Source organism: Vitis vinifera, chromosome 10 (genome assembly GCF_030704535.1).
Source record: "Vitis vinifera cultivar Pinot Noir 40024 chromosome 10, ASM3070453v1".
Taxonomy (NCBI): domain Eukaryota; kingdom Viridiplantae; phylum Streptophyta; class Magnoliopsida; order Vitales; family Vitaceae; genus Vitis; species Vitis vinifera.
Genome location: NC_081814.1, coordinates 27,025,685 through 27,038,710, shown reverse-complemented (window position 1 = coordinate 27,038,710; position 13,026 = coordinate 27,025,685). Strand labels below are relative to the sequence as shown.

General features: G+C 32.8%; 1 protein-coding gene across 1 annotated transcript; it reads right to left on the bottom strand.

Annotated features, from left to right (window-relative positions):
- Window positions 1-291: 291 nt before the first annotated feature.
- LOC100250766 (uncharacterized) lies at window positions 292-7,174 on the bottom strand. Its single transcript, XM_002268121.5, has 6 exons — window positions 6,622-7,174; window positions 5,575-5,673; window positions 4,310-4,487; window positions 2,839-2,936; window positions 894-955; window positions 292-812 (listed from the first exon to the last, which is right to left on the bottom strand). Exons 1-6 carry the CDS (start codon window positions 7,084-7,086, stop codon window positions 677-679), a joined length of 1,038 nt encoding a protein of 345 aa, XP_002268157.1. The 5' UTR covers window positions 7,087-7,174; the 3' UTR covers window positions 292-676.
- Between the last annotated feature and the right edge of the window lie 5,852 nt (window positions 7,175-13,026).

Below are 13,026 nucleotides of genomic sequence, written 5' to 3'. Positions count from 1 at the left end.
TTTTATATTTAATTTTATCATAAAAAATATAAAATAAATAAAATTTATAATCATTAAATCTATTTCATATTTTTCCTTTCTCCATTTTTTTTTCTTTTGCATTTTTTCTCTAAACTTGTCGAGAACTAAATATAACTTAATAAAATATTTTTCCCGCTTCATGGAACTCATTTAACTTACTTTTCTTATTATTTTTCATTTTTTTTTCGGCAGTACCATCTTCTAACCAGACATAACATGGATGATTCTCCTCATATATCTCCTAACCTGCTCTGCAAATTTTCATGCATAAACAACAAAACAAAATCGACTCCTCCATTCTACCATTTCTGAAATAACAAGTACGCCTTCAAAGTGATGTAATTTCTGAAACAACATTCACATTCTACATAAGCAATGCACTCATGCCAAACAAAACTCAAAACTCTGTCCTCTGCTGCAAAACAAAAGCTCAATCAACTTAACCTCTTCACTGCTTGTCGCCTAAATGCATCATCATGCTTCTCTTGTTATTTCCTGCCACTTAACTGATACTACATTTTACTCAAAAACCGAAAAATTTATGTAATGCATAGCAATCTCCATGCTTACTCTGACAGAAATCAATCTGAAGTAACGAAGCCGAAGAAACTGTAAGATTGGGAAACGAGTATCAGCACCTAAATACCATCTGACTTTATGCGTTTGGGCTAGGAGTATTGGAGTCGTCCTCGCTTGAATCTTCAGTATCTGAAGTGTCCATCATTTTCTCGAGTGAGTCCACAGCCCCGGCCTCAGAAAGAGTGTGCATACGAATCTTCTCTGCATCTTCACTGAGAAAAGGAGAACTACAGAAAATGAAAAACTACCCTCATGGGAAAACACTGGCCTAGAGTTTAAGCAGAGGTATATACTCTGTAACGCCAAATATTTCCTTGATGACTAAGGAGCTGTCCCTTGAACAGAACTCTGGAAGCTGGTTGAAAAAGTCAAAAAAAGGCATAAGTAATCACACAATATGAAAAAGGCATATCAAAATTAACTTGAAAGAATGAAAACAATCTGAGTGGTGGATTTTTCTGATGAATGTCAGACATTGTGTGGCCATAACTAAAAAGAAATTCATGACTATTCTTGTTAACAAGGCAAAAATAATCCTGCCAAAAGTTTTGTAGGTCACCACTAGGTGGGCAGTGGCCAGAACTCACATACAACTTATGGTTGCAAACAAACTGAGCCAAACTTTTGGTAAAACATAGCACTTATTACTTATGGCTTAAGTTGACTTTACGTTAAATTATATTTAAGTTATTGCCTTAAAACTTATTACTCAATCCTTACTTTTAAGTATTAAGGTTGTTTGATAAAATTAACTTAAAATTTATTCTAAATCATCCCATTAACATATTTATTTTCATAAATTATAATTAGGGTAAAATGTATTGGGTAACAATGGAGGTCGTGGAGTAGCAAAAGAGATCATTGAGGTAATTGGGGCAAATGAGGGTAAAAAGGTAAAATGAAGACGTGGACTTAAGAATAAGTTAATAACTTAATAATATCAAGTATCAAGTTGTTTGTTTTTTTATTATTTTATTTCTATTTAATATTAAGTATTAATAGGACAAGGGTCATGTTGAGATTGTGTTTTGGTTGTTTCAAAAAGTTAATTTTAGCATTCAGCAAAAAGTTAAAATATTTCGCCTTTTCTATTCAATCAAAAATTTAAAAAAATAAGCAAAAAGTAAAAAAAAAAAAGTTAAAAACAAACCATCTAAAGTTTGAAACCAAATTGCATTCAACATTAAATTAAAAAAACAAACAACATCTTAATCTTGGTTTATTTGGGCTCAGTTGGGCCATGTTAAAACTGTATTCAAGCTCAACGGTTGTGTCCAACCTACAGTAACATGATCTCAGGTTAACTCGACTCCAATAGACTTATCTCATCTTGGTTGCTGATGGATAAATATCCAATAATTGATAAGGTAAAGGAGCAATGGGAAATAGAGAGAAATATAAGCAAACTAAATACAGATTTCAACAACAAAAAGAACTACAAAATCAAAGAAATATTCATATCCCTGTTATCCATCTTCAAATCATATTTCACTGGTTGAATCTCTTCAAAGCATCATGATAGATTTTTTCTTGCACCCCAATGCATGACATGAAAAATGAGTCAAATTTACAAGTTCCATGACAGGAGAATGCAACAAGTTGTTGGAAAATGAACAGCTGGGGTGGAAGCAGGAAAGAAACATCCTATAAGTCAACTGAATAAAGAATTCATATTTTCTGTAAGCCAATGGTTTTGAAACATATAGTTGAAGCATAGCAGTCCAAGGGGAAAGAACAGCCAGAGGAGTCCTTAGAACTTCTCACAAGGCATAGAATAGAGAATAGGATCAAATGAAACTGAAACTAACATATGTATCAGCCTGTTAGCGAAACCTAACAGAGCCAAGGTGGACATGTCTGAACTCACTCATTAATCAAAAGAGCCTTGAAATAGGGCTTATGCGTGGCTTATTAAATAAGCAGCCCTGAATGAGCTTATAACGAACACCTCAGTCATTTGCAGCACCAAACATAGTGATTGGTAAGCTTTCAACCCTTCCAAACAATGATATCCTCCGAAAGAGGGAATAAAACCATAAAGAATCTATTTGATCTTGCAACAGAATGTGGGATTTTTTTTATAAGGCTTTTATGGATCTATCACAGATCAGATACATTCCTCATAAAAAGCATAGCATAAGGAAATGCATGGCTATAGGTATAAAAATGTAATATAGAAAAACTGAAAGGAGTTGAGTGGTTGAATAAAGGTCACCAAACTAAAGCTCGGCAGCTTACCTCAGATAGATAAAAAACCTTGCCAAACAGGGCCTGGACAGCAAGTTTTCTCTTGAAACCTTTTTCAGAATACCCCGACATATCCATGACAACAGGACCTGAAAAGCACATGCAAGCAGTCAGCATCTGCTAGCAGTGCATCTACACTAAATATATTTGTCCAATTGTATTTTCCTTTTAGCTATGTTCCTTTAAGAGGTACTCAAAAGGTTAGCATCCACCAAATATATTGAAGGACCTTAAAATGGCATAAGAGATACAAGCATAGACTCCTCAAATAATCCTTTTAAACTCCATTTACTACTTGTGGTTCTGCAAATTCAAAGTGCAAAATGCAATGGAAGTTCCTCAACCACAGAAATTGATAGGCAAATAACATCCTCTACCACACAATCTATAACAATATGAAACAGAATGGAAATAGATCTCAACAACTCTAACATGTTCCTTGTTAGAGATCACATCTACGATGAATCTAAAAATGATCCTCTCTTCTGTGGCATCAAACACTAGAGATCCAAACAACATGCTGGGTGCTTCATATTGATTGTTGTTTTACAGCTCATAACAGTTCAACAAGTCAACATTGCTTAATTTAGAGATGATGCACCAAGATACTGAGTATTATTGTATTATTTTCAATTTCAATCTTTTTTATATACTTTCATGTATAAGGCAGAGCAGTACGCTCCGCTCCATCATAATCCCCAGCATAGTGAAAAGACTCAAGGTCAATATTAAGAAATCAGGAGATTGATCTTGTAATAAATGTACAAGAAATAGTTTGAGTAAACTGGTTCTTTTTGAAAATATTCTTGAGATGCGCTTAGACCTCTAAAATCCTAATACTGAATTAACCAACTCCTGTGTGATAGTCCTCTTTCAATATTTCCCTTGTGTGTGCAAATAAAAAAATCGGGTTAAAACCAAAATTAGATGCCAGGCATTCCTATTGAGCTAAGAGACACCAGAACATGACGATTAGTCTGTGACTATTTTAGTCTGTGATTGGCAACAAGATAATGAGTGTATTAAAAATAATAGCATCTGCTGAAAGGAATTCTCATGCCAAAGAAGGAGGTCAGGCAGATGCCATCCTTCTTTTCCCTTGATTCTTCACTTACAGCACTTGTAGTAAGGTCAGGCACTACAAGATTACAAAACCAATCCAAGCATTCATATCTTGCACTAAGTAAGAGCAGCCAGGAGGGGAATAAGGTGGCCTGCCCAGTCAAATGGCTATTGAATGGTTTGCAAGGTCAGAAGTGGCCAGTATATTTACTATTACTGTTTTTATGTGAGATCCATCCTATCAGAGATATTAAATAATAGTGTGCCAATCAACAGTGAAACATAAGTCAGAGACAGTCTGTCTATCATCTTGTCTTATCCTATTATTCCCACATTGGTAAAAGAAAGGATCGTGCACCAGGACTGTATAGGTAACACAAGCAGTAATATGATGAGTTACCTTTGTCTCGCACAATACGTCTTGAGATTTCATTTAGAATTTCAGCAACCTGGGAGTCATCCAACAATGAAGCTTTCCTAAACTGGATTAAGGTTGCAACCATTTCAGGGTTGAAAGGTTTTTCATTCAATGCATATCGAATATACTTGCGGAAAATTTCCTCCCTGGAGAAACCTGTCTGGATATGAATTAGGAGTCATGAAAAGCTGAAATACATCCACATGACATAATGACACACAAGATTTATCATAGAAATAACAACAAAATAAGAAGAAGTAGATTTGTTTTGAAGACAGGATATTTATCTGAGCAAAAGAGCAGAACAGTTATGACCAAACCATCATAACACAAGGACAAAGTACATGTTTGGAAGGGTCACACCAAATTTTAGAGAAAACTGCCCCTGGTGCCACCCCCAGGGCCAAAAATCAATAAAATTAGATGAATTTTTAAATTTACCATCCAATGCCCAGAAATTCTTTTAAGAGACCATCTTAATTGTCTATAAAAATTTTCCAAGGACTTGTCACAATAAAAATGCAGAAGTAAGCACAAGTTGCAAGTTGCGCATTTCCCAATCAATTTTATTTATTTGTTTTGGCTAGGGAGAAGATGAAAACATAAATCATATTAATTTAACCATCTGGTTGTCACATCAGTTGCATTTTTCTGGAAATTCCAAAAGAATGATAGTAAGGTCCCTGCTTAAGTTTAGCTGATAAATGGTTAAAAGATAAGCCAGATGACCAGTGGTTTCCTGCAAGCTAACAAAGTTGGAACTTGGAACCATGGAATACTGGTCCTTCTGGTTACAAAAAAATGTAATACGACTTAGTCAAGTTTACTTCCACCCACTTACAAATCCATACTGGAAAATATTCATAATATTAAGAAATTCATTGCACTATTCATTGAGTGAGGTATTAAGCATCTCTGCTTTATAATATAAAATTAAAAAACCATGTATCTCTGCTTATGAAGTATAAAGGACAAACCATCAATAACCTTGCTTCCATAACAGCAGGCAATACACAACAAAAAAATGGAAGCAGTAGAACATTGGACTGTGCCTTATGTCAGAAAATAATGACAAAATGGATAAAAGAGCATGCTAACACAAAATTCAGTTACAAATCATACAACCTTGCATGCCATCGTCTATAGTAGAGATGAAGTTGAACTAGCTACCCTTACCAACAGACGACCCATTTCTTTAGAAGATGATCATAAGATTTGAGGTTAAATGGTTATGTCATGTGCCTCACCTTTTGCATAAGTCCATTAAGAGCTGATTGCAGTTCTTCATCTCTTCCATTCAGAAATACCTCATCTATTGATTTGCATAGCATGGCATTTTTATTAACCTGAAGAAGTTATCTCCAATTAGGCATTTACACATATGTCAAAAGCAAGTCCAGTAGGTTCCTTATACATAAAAAACAAACATGTGTATACAGACTCCAATGCCTAAAACAGTATGAAAGGGGTGTGCTTTTTAAGGTTCAACCAAGCCACATTATCAAGACACATGGTGGATTTATCTCATCAACAATACAGCATTGGGAGAAAAGTAAGGCAAATTTTAGAAATTCAAAAGCTACTATATTTGAAAGTAGAGTTTTCAGTTTTCCTCTTTGCCAACTTGATCATGTAGCCCCATCTTCTTGTATTTCGCATGGTGAAGGTCTTAAATGGATTTGTATAACACCATAACATTTGAGCATGTTCAAATTGGTTGAGTGCAGCAACTGAAAGGAAATGAGACCTAAAATTATAAATTCTAAATCATAGGCAAACGAAATGAAAGTAAGTGATACAAAATCACTACAAGGAAGTAAATTGAAGAAGGTTCTCTAGATAGAGTATGCAATTAGTATTAAATTCAGGCAGGATGAAAAAATAGATAAATAAGCACACAAACTATGTGGAAAATGAGAGGTTAACAAGCCTAATATTGGTCGGACAATTGCAAACAAAACAAAAATTGAAAAAACCCATGTCATATGGGAAGCAAATACCATTCCCGACTCTCATAATTTCTCACAAGAACAACCCATAAACATAAAAATTCTCATAAAATTGAGTTAAAATCTTCAAATAAAAACAACCCAACAAACTAAACATAGAAACAACAAAAAATGTTACTTCTCATAATTGCAAACAGAATGAAAAGCGAAAAACCCATGTCAAGACATGCGCTATTCTCATCTTAGCAACAAAACCCCATAGAATTTCTTACAAAAGCTCACATCATTGGAGTTAATGTCCTCAAATATCAAAAAGTAAACGAAGCAAATAAGCAAAACAGGTACCAATTTGCGGCGTTTCTGCTTTGGGGAGTTGAATTTTTGAACAGTTCTGACAAAAGCGATAACGAAGGTGATACCAGCATAGGCCAGGGGAATAGCGAGAATCCATGGGAAGGAGCTGCGACCCACTCTCGGGCCAGGAATGGCCTGTGCCACAGACCCAGAGAACTCCACAAGGTCCAGAGCCTTCTCCTCAATCCAGGGCAGCTCCACTTCTTCTTCCTCTTCACCATCAGCATTCTGTTGGTTCTCTTCTTCTTTTTTGCTGGTGATTGGGTTAGAATTGTTTCTGGGTGCGGCCATTGTTGAGAGTAGACGACTGGATGAGGAAAGAGGATATGGTAATCTGCCGCGGATGGGAGATAGAATGGGGAGATTTGGAAGAGAGGATGGTGAAGAAGATGAAGATGGCGGTGGTGGTGGGCGGAGAAGCCATTGGGTGCAGCCACAGGTTGAGGAAGAAGCCATGTTTTCCACCTCTCCCTTCACTCTCAGAGTCCCTTCATAAGGTTTTACGGTAAATACTAAATGGAGGTCTTAGGGCAAGCCTTTAACCATTCCAAATAATCTCTATCAAATTAAATTTAACCAATAATTCTTGTGTATACATGTTTTTTTTTTTTTTTAATTCATTACTACAATTTTTTTTTCGATGAAGAATTATTAAAAAAAAAATTTGTTGAAATACAATAATAAAATATAACCTTTTGTGTAAACATTCCAAATTTTCTTTCAAATTGTTTATTTTTCTCTCTACTTTGATTTTTTATATAAGAAATTTTTTAAAAATTGCATACTAAAGTGGTTTAATTAATTATTGAATTTTTTTTGAAATTAATCTTCAATCAAATAAATATTGATGAAAAATTATATATATATATATATATATATATATATATATATATATATATATATATATAATAAATTAATTTATAAATTTGTAAAATTATTATTTTTAATATACATGCTATTATCAAGGGTGGCCCCAAAACTAAAGAATGGGCATATCCATGAACCAAGTCTCTATTCACATTTGGTATATGTCCACTCTAAGTAAGAAAGTTCTATTGAGGAATTTTAGGATACTTGTGGGCAAATGGAAAGTTCTATAGAGGAACTTTAGGACAGCCATGGGCAAAAACATGGGTGTCATAGTGTCATAGCTAATCAAGTAGTTTTTAAATGATCTTATTTATAAGAATAATGATACTATTCACAAGGCTAGCAAATGAAATTCTAAAATAAATTAAATCTAATTTTTTATTAATTAAGACTTCATTGTCCAACAATTATTATTAATTTCTTTACTTGAATTGCAATTAAACTCCTTTACTAAGAACGAAAAATTAGCTTCACAAGAAAACCTTAAGATTATATATATATATATATATATATATATAAAGTTGAATATTTAAAAATAAAGGATTAATTGATTAAAAAAGAAGAAAGTATCTCATATTTATAAAATTAATCTCTCTCATTTTTTAACTTGAAGAGCAACCCATTTTTACCATAAATACCTTTCAATATTTTTAATTATTTATATGTGGGTTTTAAAAGAAAAAAAATTATTTTTACAAGAAAAAAATGATAGTATTTTTTGTTCAAAATGAGTATTTTTTTAGGGTAAAAAAAATGAAAGGTTAATTTCACAAATTAGGAATAATTTCATCTGTTTTAATCAAATAACCTTAAAATAAAAATCAATTTTTTGATATAATTATTCACAGTCCATTGCTTTTTATTCAAATTTTTTATTTTTATTTTTCTATTTTGTTCAAAATATTTGAAAAAGAATGCATATACACCATGTGCACGTGTGCTCTTAGTGATAATAAAATAGAAGAATTATTAAAAAGTTTTTAAATTAATTATATCATCTATTCTTCTTAAAATCATAGATTGGTATTGATAGTATTTTCTTTTTTAATAGAAGAAAAAAAATTCATATATTAAACAAGCAAACAAATAATATATTGTGAAACCAAAGTTTGGTTAATCTCGGTTTTGATAATAACAAAACAAAGTTTAGAACTAATGATTATATTTTAAGTGTGATTAGACAAGAAGATTTCCAAAGTAGCAATCATAAAGATAAATCAAGTCAAGGAGAAATCATAAAAAAGAAGATCACTTCAAAGAGAAGTGTTTTTCAAGACCTAAGCTTCATAAGGATCTCTTTGTAAGGTTGTTGGTACACTAGGATTTTTATGCATTACATTATTTACTTATGCACCAAAATCATCCAAGAGTTATTTTGTTTTAAATATTTTAAAATTGGATGATTTCATATTTTCAACTAAAACCTTGTGTCAAATGTTTTTCAAACTTGTTTAAAAGGTTTGAAGTTGAAAAAGTTGGTTGTTGAGCAAAGAACGGCTCAACCGGTTGAACTGGATGAGTAACCAGTCGACCCCTAGCTCAACCAATCTAGGAGCAGGTCGACCCTTAGTTCAACCGGTCAAGGGTGTGAACAGTACCCGGTCGACCGCCAGCTCAACTGGTCGAGGGGTGCAAAAAACCTTCTCTCTCTTCCAGAATGGTTGTTTAACCGAATGAGGAACCGGTCGACCCACACCTCAACCGGTCGAGGTCTGATCGAGGTCCATTCAAGGTCTGATCGAGATCCAACGATCACCTTTCAAACATTCAATGCTAACGGTTAGTCAATCGATCGACCGCCAGCTCAACCAGTCTATTCCAGAATGGTTGTTCAACTGAATGAGGAACCGGTCAACCCACACCTCAACTTGTCGAGTTCCGATCGAGGTCCATTCAAGGTCTGGTCGAGATCCAACGATCACCTTTTAAGCATTAAATGCTAACGACTAGTTAATCGATCAGCCCTTAGCTCGACTGATCGAACCCCCAACGACTAGTTTGACTTTTTTCCTCTATAAAAAGGCTTCAAATCTTCATTGTTTATGAGCTAAACCTTCCCAAACATTTCTTGAATATATTTGAGCCTTGAAAGAGTGTTTTTGAGTGCATCATTGTTCTAAAACTTGCATATCTTTAGTGCAGCATTCAATCCTAGTTTTCTTGTATCATTTGAGCTTAAAGCTTTTGTACTAAGATTTTGTGAGATCATTTATTTATAAATCTTTGAGAGAAAGTTTCTCAAGTGTGGGGTATCACTTGAGGGGTTGTTTAAGAGTGGGGTATCTCTTGAAAAGTGTAAAGGGTGCTTGTAGCCAAAAGTCCAAGAGGGTGGATTGGAACCATAATCCAATTGTATTGCTTGAAGGCTTGGTTTGGAAGCCTTGAATTAGTGGAACCTCAAGCTTAAGATTGAAGCTAGAGAAGAGTGGATGTAGGCCAGATTGCGCCGAACCATTATGAAATCTTGTGTTTGCATTCTCTCTTCCCTACTCTTTTACTTTATATGCAATTGTTTTTACATTGTTTTATTATATACTTGCATATATTTGTCTCTTACATTCACATAGTTTAAATTTGCAAAAAGAGACAATCACCCTATTCACCCCCCCTCTAGGGTGATTACCATAGGTTGGATTAACCTAATTTTTCTAACACATATAAATGCTCAACAGATTATATCACAATCGAAACATAGAGTTTTTCTGAAACAACGCACATCTTTTAAGGCCTGAGATCAAAAGCTAATATTGATGGACTTGAGATTATTTGTGACTTTTGTAAGCACCCAAAGCAGTTGAAAACATCAACCTACAACATAATTCACTTAGACTTGATGGGTTAGAAAATAACCCAATATTCTTACAATGAATTGCACATCATGTATCATATTATATATTATTCTAAACATATGCATGCAATAACATGATAAGAAGCAAGCTCTAAATCCCTGCATTTCAAGGTGAAAAGAAGGCAAATTATTAATTACAAATTTGTGATGTTCTAGATAGGAAAAACTCAAAGCATTAAACTCATAAAATATTTTTCTATATTTGAATTATGGAAGAAAATATGAACTTCCTCTAAACATTGCTTCATTACACAATGACTCTTTCTTATCTTGAGATACTTCGTATTATATTTCAAACTAGTAAGTGAAACAAATACAAATCCAAGACAAACAAGTTTTGGCAATCTAGATAGCTAATAAACCACTAAGCCAACTCAAAATTTTTCATTATACATAAGCATCGAATCCTCACACGTTGGCATCTCTCTCTTGCTTACAATTTAGCAACAAAATCATAATCCCAAGATGAATCTAATCATGCCCAAAATTGTACAGACACTACTCCAAGAATCCAATAAAATTCCCTTAAATTTATTTATTAAGTCTAGTTACATTTCCTCTTCTTTTCCCAAATCCATTCAAATCTTCTTATATTTAAACATGCACTCTAAGAGTGTCGCGTGCTTGACTTCAGTTTAACTGAAACATGTTTGCTTAAAACTATTTAAATATTAATCTTAAGTCTCATAAATTGAAAATCCATAAATATTTTATTATCAAAATGTTGATTTAGCTTTAACCCACTGTCAACATGATTTAAATTGGTCCATCAAATATATATAAGAGTGTAGTGTGTCTAATTTCCTTTCAACTTAATGTTTATGTTGAGCATGTGTTTGATTTCATTTCAATCTGGTGTCACGTGTTAAGCATGTGTTTAGCTTCATTTCAACCTAGTGTCATGTCTTGAGCACATGTTTGACTTCTTTTCAACTTAAACATATTTACTTGACTTCCTAAATGTTAATCTTAAGTCTTGTAGATTAATCAAATGCCCATTAAACCTGTTGGGAATTGTCCCAAATTCCTAATTAGTAAATATTCCTTTTTGTAAAGAATATTGTATAGAATATTTCTAGGTTGATATATTATTGTAATATTAGACTTCCTTATAGAATAAGGAAGGTTGTTGGAAATATCTCTATAAATATTCTAGGTCATGAGGGGAAAAAGTTATGAGATGGAGATGGGCCTATAGAGACTATACGAGGTGGATAGAGATGTGAGGAAGAACGGGAGGTACCTGGTGGAGCGAGAGGGCTTGTAGTAAGGTATGGATACAAGGAGTGGGGAAACATGGGATGTTTCGGGAACCCAAAAGTTGTATCTGGTTTTATCCTCTGTAATATTCTCTATTGTATAGTGGAATTATTCTCTCTCATCCGTGGACGTAGGCATGGTTGGCCGAACCACGTTAAAACCTCGTGTACCGTATGTGTGATTGTTTTATCTTTGTGTTCTTGAACTAACATTGTTGGCATCAAAGCTTTCGCTGGCACTACAAAACCAACTCAAAATTTTCCACTTAATTAAGCCTAACATTCCTCACACACCATTGGGCAACAAAATTATTATCCTAATATGAAAACTAACCACACCTAAATTTGTATAAACAATACTCCTAGAATCTAATAAAATTCCATTAATTTTGTTTTAATTTCCTTTCCTTTACCCAAATTTAATAAAATTTCCTTAAATTTACTCATTGTTTTTATATGTTAGTAATTCTGATGGAAAAAGAAGACTTCCAAAAATTAAAAGAAATGAAATAAAAATAAAATAAATTAATTTTGTATTATTTTACTATACTTTCTAATTTCTTTTACTTTTATTATTCATAAAAATCAATTAGATGTTTGATAGTGCCATGTGCTTGAAACTATTTAAATGTTAATCCTAAGCCTAATAAATTAAATATCCATAATGAATGTCAACTTAGTTCTTTTATTATCAAAATGTTGATTTAGCTCAAAGGCTAATGGTTTAGGTTGATCCAATCAATTATCTAACTTTATGATAATGATTAATTCCCTATTATTTAATCATGTTTTCTATTTTTTTCTCTTTTATTTTTAATAAAATTTCGATCAAATGCTTGGTGATAATAGTTTATATTTAAATATCAAACTCTGTGTCTCTTCATTTAATATGTATTAGCTTAAAGAGTTTGATGTTGGCTCATAACAAAAGCTTATTATCATCATGTGTTTGAATTTTTTGTGAACAACAAAGAGGAAGAGTTAGAAAGCAAAACTAATTTGATATATATTTTTTCTTTCATTCATTTTTTTTCTCTCTCAATTTTAGATGCTTTTCTTATTCCATAAATATTTCCTAGATAAAGATGTAATTAGTAATTTCCTTGGATTTGGGTAAAGGAGAGGAAATGTGATTGAATTTAATAAATAAATTGATGGGAGATTTTATTGGATTTTAGGAGTAGTGTATATAAATATATATATATATATATATATATATATATATGATATATTTAAATTAAATTATCATTACAAGGTATGAAGAATAAAAGAGGAAGAAATTAAAAAGAATAATTAAATAATAGGTGATTAGTTATCAACAAAGATTTTAGTGAGTCAATCTAAACCATTTGGCCTAAGAGCTAAATTGAATCTTGATAATGAAATGACTGCATTGACATCCTTGATGATGAATATTTG

Coding starts and splice junctions, on each gene's coding strand:
- LOC100250766 (XM_002268121.5), bottom strand. CDS start 7,086: ATGGCTTCTTCCTCAACCTGTGGCTGCACCCAATGGCTTCTCCGCCCA. Junction 5,674..6,621: donor AGCAGAAACGCCGCAAATTG/GTACCTGTTTTG, acceptor TAACTTCTTCAG/GTTAATAAAAATGCCATGCT. Junction 4,488..5,574: donor TTAATGGACTTATGCAAAAG/GTGAGGCACATG, acceptor ATTCATATCCAG/ACAGGTTTCTCCAGGGAGGA.